Below are 8,080 nucleotides of genomic sequence, written 5' to 3' on the forward strand. Positions count from 1 at the left end.
ATTAAATATTAAATGTGGTGCATGCATTTATATCTGTACCGGGTGCAGGAAACAATATTCCGTTTCTATCTCGCTTACATCGAAATCTTCTTAATAAAGAACTCATAAACGCACCCCCTTTTTTCTACATTCACACTTTACTTCTCGCTCCTTTCAAATGCAAAGGGAGTAGAAGATTCAGTAAAAGGGGAGTAACCATATCAGGAGAAAAAAAAAACAAAAAAAAAAAGAAGCTTTAGACCAATATTTTAATATAGTAAATCTCCTATATTTTTTCCTCTATATAAATGAGACCAGTGTGTGTACTCTAAACACTTCCACAGCTCCACTGCTCCAGGCATTGAGGGGTGCGCTTTAAGTTTCTCGAAGCCAAAAAAAAGAAAAAAAAAAACAGGGGGTTGGGGGGGGAGGAAGAAGAAGTCGGCGGAGAAGTCACAATGGCCGCCGACTTCTCCTCCGTCCATCTTCTCCATCTCTTCGTCCTCATTATCTCAACATTCTCCGGCTTCTTCCCACGTCTCGTCGAGTCGCATCCCGCCATTGTCGACCTGCAGTGGCACCCGGCGACCGCGACGTGGTACGGGAGCCCCGACGGCGACGGAAGTGATGGTACATTTTTCGCACTACATATATTAGATTATGTTTGGCTTTACTTTTACTTCTATTTTGAACTGCGCGTTGTACGTAGATATAATGTTGAAAGTTAATTAATGATTTAATTATTCTTTTTATCCGTTTTGGGGGGAGTTGAGAGTGGTTGTTAACACTGGGAGCTTTGACTCCGCCGTGTTTTATAGCCGTTGAGATAACTGTATAGATTGTTGGGGAGGGGAACTTTTTATGTGGGACCCACGTGTAAGGCTTTTGGGTACGCGTCGAATGATGAGGCGCTTGAGTATGATCTCGCTGCATACATGCAAGTACCCGATCTGGTTACCTCCCACGCAGATCACGTGCTCGGCACGTGCCCGCAGGCGCGCATGTGCGCGCCGGGCTCCGCCGCTTTACTCAGCTTTAACTCAGTCGTCTGACCCTGTTAAACGCACCCACCTTTTTTTCACGTATATGTTGTATATATAATTTAATCACCAAAATTAGTACTAATTAACCAATATTAGAATGAAAATTATTAAGGAAAACGAATGAGAATTTTAGCTTAATTACACTTAGCAATCCGAATTTTGGGTGAAATTCTATAGCCGCTTATTAGGGTGTGTTTGTTTTATTACCGAGTGAAATATATTAGTTTTCAGAGTTCGGCTATAATGTTATTTATACCACAAAGTATTTAGTCCTATCAAATTTTTCGTCGTTAAATCTATTCTGTTGATCATTTTCACAGCTTAAATAAATTACAAAAAATAAAAAGTAAAGATATTTAACTTTTACGTCATTCACTTTCTGACAAACATGGTGCAACAATGCAGGTGGGGCGTGCGGATACGGGACGCTGGTGGACGTGCAGCCAATGCGGGCGCGGGTGGGGGCGGTGAGCCCGGTGTTGTTCAAAGGCGGCGAGGGGTGCGGGGCCTGCTACAAGGTGCGGTGCATGGACCCGTCCCTCTGCTCGCGGCGGGCCGTCACCGTCATCGTCACCGACGAATGCCCCGGTGGCTACTGCGCCTTCGGCCGCACCCACTTTGACCTCAGCGGCGCCGCATTCGGCCGCATGGCCGTCGCCGGCAACGGCGGACGGCTACGCGACCGCGGCGAGATTTCCGTCGTCTACAGAAGGTACAGAATTCAAAGAACTGTTTGTTTGACCGCAATTGATAATTTGTTCAATAAAAAATCAATGCCTTTAGAACTAAAGTTTTTTAATGTTACTGGCTGTTTAACCTAAGTAAAACTGTCATTTTATGTGTTACTTTCTATTTCTATGTATCACGAAAATTTTTATAAGCCTCATGTATCCGTGTGAGACACGCGTGTGTTTGTGTCCAGTTCATGTCTTATGTGGACACTCCTTGGACTCGCTGTTAATATTGTTCCGGAGCGTGTATAATTAAAAAATATATTTTTTTAATTTTATTTTTATATATATATATAGTATAAGATGATAAGTATTTTAGCTTTTTGATAAATACATATAAATTTTTTTTGACAATATAAATAAATTATATATAGTAGAGAATTTTTTTCTTAAAATATATGAACTATAAATAAAAATTTTACCAACTTTTATTCGTATGAGAAATACAATAATAATTTACCAAAATTAATATTTTATATATAATAAATATATATTATTATATTAATAATATTATATTTTATTAGCTATGTCGTGGCGTCAGTGTCCTAATTTCTTAAAAACTGTCGAGTCGTCGTGTCCGACTTGTATAGTATTCTGTATTTCGTGTTAGTATTCCTGATGCCTAAATTACTTTTGATGGTAAAAAGGTAAAAAAAAAAAAAAAAAATCTGTGAGGGGTGGAGGAAGGGACAAAATGATCTTCGGATGCCTTCTCTTCTGCTGTTATCTCACTTTCCCTTATCAAATAACTGACATAATGGCTTGTCCCATTACTTTCACCCAGATGGTAACTGTAAAAGTGCAATGACCCAAATAACCTTTTACTCCCTTTGTAATCTAAAAAATGTGCTTCAATATTGTTTTCTTCGCATAAGAAAAAAAAAAGAAAAAGATTATTTATGTCTTAGCAAATCATCTCAAAAATCATCTTTTGACAGGCATATTTGTTCTATCTCTATAATATTATATGTATTTTATAATTTTAATAAGATGTGGCATTGAGATGCGAGATATTTTAATGCAGAACGCCTTGCAAGTACAGAGGAAAAAACATAGCTTTTCATGTGAACGAAGGCTCGACAAATTTTTGGTTGTCGCTTCTGGTGGAGTATGAAGATGACGAAGGAGATATTGGATCCATGCATATACAACAAGTACCATTTCTTTTCCCTTCTTTTTTATTTTTAAGATTTGGATTAGTTTATTACATAGACTTTAATGAAGATACCGTAGGAATTTGACATCACTTTGATCGATACCAATTATGTAACCTGATATTCGGTACTTTAAAATAAAATTATATGGACAAGATATATTAGACAGAAAAAAAAAATAAATTTTAAGGATCAATACACCGTTGTTAGTATAATCGGAGCACCCTAATATATATACAATGCATACCAAATATCCAATAATAATCTCATCATCAACTTTTCATCTGTGTGTTAAGGGAAAAAAAGATTATTTGTAAACTAATTAATAAGACTTTAACTTCGATTCTATCGACTTAGAAATAAGATAAAATTCAACATCAAATTCTAGTTAGATTTGCTCTTAATTGGCACTAGCTTTTAAAAATCACATGCATGTACTCTTTTGTGTCTGCCATATAATACTCTTTCTGAGAAAAGCTAATGCAATATGTGGGTGGGTGCCTCCATTTCTAAGGCCTCCTTTTGTGTTGGGCTCATATTTTTGCTGAAAAAATGCTGCATGTTTTAGGTGTGCATGGTCGTGAGTGTGTGTAGGCCCCTTGATGCATGGGGTTAATTAAAATTTCAGCAAAAAATAATAATAATAAATGCAAAATTATCAATGACAACATAGTTAACTTATATTTATCAAATATTTATCTCAGATCACATGAGATGGAGTTCCAAATCACATGGTAAGACTACAATGCTGAGTGTGACTGACAAATCATCAGATCTAGAATAATTAGATTCCAGATTCAGAAAAATATGCTAGATTTAACAGTAAATGGAATTAAATCTATTGTGCTACATGTGCTTTATGAAATGGAGCACTAGTCAAACTTTCCAAAAGATACACCAGAAGAAGAGAGAGAAAAAAAAAGCCTTTTGAGCATTAAATAATTTTCTCTTGTTACTTTACATGCCCTTTGCATTGTTTAGTTCAACTACATCTAGTTGTGCACACACCAACCAACTCTCCAACAGCTTTGCCAAAATCTGCTCCACTGAGCTTTTTTTGCTCTCCCTCATTTGGGGATTAAAGCATTGCCTTGAATCCAACTTTAGGATTTTTTTTAATGCAAAAAGCTCTAAAGCATATTAAAGCATGTTTGAAGAATCATCACCAAACTTTAAAACAGTTTCACTTCTTTTGAGCTATATCTTAACTACCATGATATCCGCATCTTGCCGTGCGGACGTCAAATTTACAAGGAAACAAAATTGAAAGTGTATATTGGACCTGATATATAATAAAATGTCTTTATATGATAGACTTGATCAGATTCAATATATCTGTTCTGTTAATTGTTGAAGTTTCTTTTTAGGCACCTAATCATAGTAAAAGGTCAAATACGACTGATACTGATTTTGAGTTTTTTTTTTCCCCCTCCCCTTTCTGTTTACAAATGCAGTCGAACTCGGTTGAATGGTTGGAGATGAAGCATGTTTGGGGAGCTACTTGGTGCATCACTGCAGGACCTCTTACGGGCCCCTTCTCCGTCAAGATCACCACGCTGTCCACACAACGTACGCTCACGGCCCGTGATGTGATTCCCAGGAATTGGTCTCCCAAGGCCACCTACACGTCTCGCCTAAATTTCACTTAACTCCGAAAAATTCACGGGCACTAGCTAATGAGTGTCCAAAATCTACTACCAAGCAAGAAGAAAAAGTAGCCGTTACTAGCCGTTGGGGGGGAAGCAAAGGCATTCCCCACAAGGCTTATCTCTATATATAATATAGAAACTCCCATCATCTTTGAGTTTGGTGGTTTCTGTGTAGTGTTATAGGGCTTAAGTAATTTCATGTGCCCATGTAGCCCTCTCCAAATGGGAGAGAGAGCGCCATTTGCGTAATTGTGTGTTCTTTTTGGGTCCCAAACTAGAGTGGTGTGTGTATGTGTGTGAATGTTTAGTGGATATCCTACTCCTTAATATGTTCCCCTAAAGGGTTAGGATTGAGCATGTATTTGTTGTTTAGTTTGAAACTTGTAATGGGCTTTTTCTTGTGCTTTGATGTGTGGTAAAACTAGCACCATGTTTAAGTTTGGAAATATGTCTCCATCTATTGTCTCTGTGACTTGGATTTTCACATGTTTAATTGGGACTTTTGAATGTACCATCATGCTATTTTGATAGAGATTGGGGGCCAAACACATGGTGTGTTTCAACAAAGTACTTTTGGGCACATTTCACACTTTTAGCTGCTTCATTTCAGAGAGATTTGGTCAAGCTTCTATTTCTATTTATGTGGGAGTAGATTTGTCAGGGCACATAATTACCTACTTATAATAGGTTGGAGAAGGATCTGTTATTTATGCAACTCCCTTACACTATGTTTGGCACCAAATTTAAATTGAATTCCAATTCATCTAGGAATGATTTTTTTTTTAATGTTTGGATTAAATTGAAGTTCAACTGAATTCTACTCCGTTTTATTGTTTAATGAAAAATAAGAGATTGTTTCTTAATGGGTTTTGGACCTGACATCCATTTTGTCCTTCACAAAAAAATTTTCAAAATTTGTCGCACCGCAAAATTTTCGACGAATCCGGACCAAAAAGCGAAGTCGATAATCGAATTTCGAGAAACATCTAACAATAATGTTACGGTTACAAACGAATTCACTAATAACATTATATGAACATGTAGTTTGTAAACAATTATAACAAATGCCTCCTTTGTAAAAGGGCAAGGACAGATCCAATTACTCTTGACCCTCTAATTGCTGGACTTGTTTTTAAGATAATATATTGCAGTGTGGAAGATCCACAATACAGTTTCAAACAGCAGAGGGATTCTTTTTGCAGGATAAAGGGATTGCCAAAGACCCCAAAACAGAGTATCATGCCTTTTGCTTTACAAAATTCCTCTGGTTTTCATGAAGGATTTCTTTGGACTTTGACATCATCACCTCCAGAATCTATTTTTTTCACTCTCTCAACGCATGCGCAGTGACAGTGTCCAAACAAACAAGTGGAAGAATCTTTTGAGAAAGTGTAATTTTGAAAGAAAACTGTCGCTTGGCTAAATTACATAAAATTTTCTGTCAAAATTCGATTTTTTATTTTTTCCTCTCTTATTTAAAAACCTATACTTTGCCTCCTTATAAAATAAAAAATGGTCACAGAGAGTACGGTGTAAACTGTGATGATAAAATGACCATTTTGCCTCTCACCATTTTTGACAATAAAAGAGAAGGCTGAGAGTATTTTTCATATAAAAAATATATAATAATATTTTATAAACGGAAACTTAATGGATCACTAATGGCAGGAGATGAAATGAACATTTTTTATTTTACAAGAGGATAAATTATAGGTTTTTAAATGATAAGGAAGAAAAGTGAAAAATCGAATTTTAACAGAAAAATTTTCTGTAATTTAGGCTATTATTTAATATAGTATCAGAATGAAAGATTTTGTGTTATATACAGTATTTAAACTCTAAAGCAATGAGTTCCCCAGTTACGTGAAAAAAAAATTAAGGTGAAAAAAGAAAGGAAAAAACCACATTGCCTTTTATTTTTATCACTCGGTTTATACCATTAGTTCTTAAATTAATGTTGGAGATTCTGATATAAAAATCTTTGTTTTGAATTGAGATTTGTTATGTGATGCCCAATTTATTATATGTTTTGCACATAGAGAATTTTTCGATAATTTTTTTTTTCAATATGCATGATTAAAAAATTTGTGAGAAAATTATCATGCATCTTATTTCGTAGATCAATTTTGATGGTCTTTTCAACCGAAAATGCTCGTGTAAAACCAAAAGAATTAGCGCAAGCTTAGCCACTTGGAGGGAAGAGAAAATTATATTAAAATTTGAAGAAAAACCTTCTTAAAAACCAAAATTTGTAATATTTTTTTTTTCCTATGCCTAATTAGTTGCGGACTTGTATATAATTTTTAAGATGTTGTGGGGAGCCATGGCCAGTATGGGCCTCACAATAGCTTCGTCCCTTAATTTCGCTACCCAATTAATAAGTCGCTCCAAAATGCTTAAAATCAAATTATTATTAATATTCTAAATAGATACAAGATGGAATATTATAGGAAGTAGTCCTGCTATATTCATCTTTCACTTTAATTTATGGAAATATATATATATATATATATATATATATATATATTTTGCTTCAAATATTTTGTTTTGATTATTGTCATCCAATGTTTGGTACATTTAAAAATGGGTAAATTACACTTTTGGTCTGCAATGAGTCGTATGATATTTTAGTTTTCAAACTTTAATTTGTTGTAATTTCTGACTCGAACTATAAGATGCATCACATTTTAGTTATTGAATTTTAATTAGTTCTAATTTTCGACTCGAACTCTGAGACATGAAACACTTTAGTTCTCATATTTTTTGAATTGTTACCGTCAAATCTAAATAAGTATTGATGAGTTATTAATATCAAAATAATACAGCATTTCAATTATTGTTACATTATCAAGTAGGATATTGTTATAATTCAAAAAGTTTGAGAACTAAACTGTTGAAGTAAAAAATGCAATTAATAAAAGGGCCAATTTGCATAAAAAATTCACTAATTTTTTGCTTTTGCAAAAGTGGGCCACTTTTTTAATTTTGCAGATTCGGACCGAATTTTTAGCAAACTAACCAAAATACCCTTATTATTTTTTCTCTCTCCTCTTTCTCTCTCCTCCTTTTTTCTCTCGTTCATTTTGCTTTCTCTTGTCGAAGAGGCAGCGGAGGCAAAGGCGGAAGCGTAAACGGCCCGCCTTGTCTCTCACCCTCATGCTCTCGCCCTCGTCCTCGTCCTCGCCCTCGCCTGCACACCCCCCACCTTCCTCGCCTTCAATCCTACAAAGGTCGCGCCGCGACTCTTTTTTTTTTTTTTTTTTCCTCTTCGACTTTCCTCCACCGTCTCCGACAATGACGCCTCTTTCGCCCTTCCCCGTCCTTCTCGTCCTCTCCCTTTCCCTCATCCTCTACCGTCTCCGACGATGACGACGCATCTTTGCCGACGCCGACACAGTGGAGGTCGCTGCGGCGCTGCATCCTCGAAGCAGGGGGTCCTTAGCAGCGTCGTCGCCAGCGCCATAGCCGTTGGTAGAGAGGGGTGACAAAAAAAAAAATTATAGAAGAAACAAAAAAAAAATAAA

General features: G+C 36.1%; 1 protein-coding gene across 1 annotated transcript; it reads left to right on the forward strand.

Moving 5' to 3' along the window:
• LOC109708261 (expansin-B16-like) lies at nucleotides 293–5,067 on the forward strand. The gene is made up of 4 exons (XM_020229935.1): nucleotides 293–609; nucleotides 1,428–1,734; nucleotides 2,778–2,907; nucleotides 4,362–5,067. The coding sequence occupies exons 1-4, from the start codon at nucleotides 438–440 to the stop codon at nucleotides 4,554–4,556; spliced, it is 804 nt and encodes a 267-aa protein (XP_020085524.1). The 5' UTR covers nucleotides 293–437; the 3' UTR covers nucleotides 4,557–5,067.

This window comes from Ananas comosus, linkage group 3 (assembly GCF_001540865.1).
Source record: "Ananas comosus cultivar F153 linkage group 3, ASM154086v1, whole genome shotgun sequence".
In the NCBI taxonomy this organism is placed as follows: domain Eukaryota; kingdom Viridiplantae; phylum Streptophyta; class Magnoliopsida; order Poales; family Bromeliaceae; genus Ananas; species Ananas comosus.

What these genes read in the sequence shown, in the direction of transcription:
- LOC109708261 (XM_020229935.1), top strand. Translation starts at nt 438, where the DNA reads ATGGCCGCCGACTTCTCCTCCGTCCATCTTCTCCATCTCTTCGTCCTC. An exon ending in CGACGGCGACGGAAGTGATG is followed by an intron (nt 610 to 1,427) that starts GTACATTTTTCG and finishes GCAACAATGCAG; the next exon opens with GTGGGGCGTGCGGATACGGG. An exon ending in GATCCATGCATATACAACAA is followed by an intron (nt 2,908 to 4,361) that starts GTACCATTTCTT and finishes TTACAAATGCAG; the next exon opens with TCGAACTCGGTTGAATGGTT.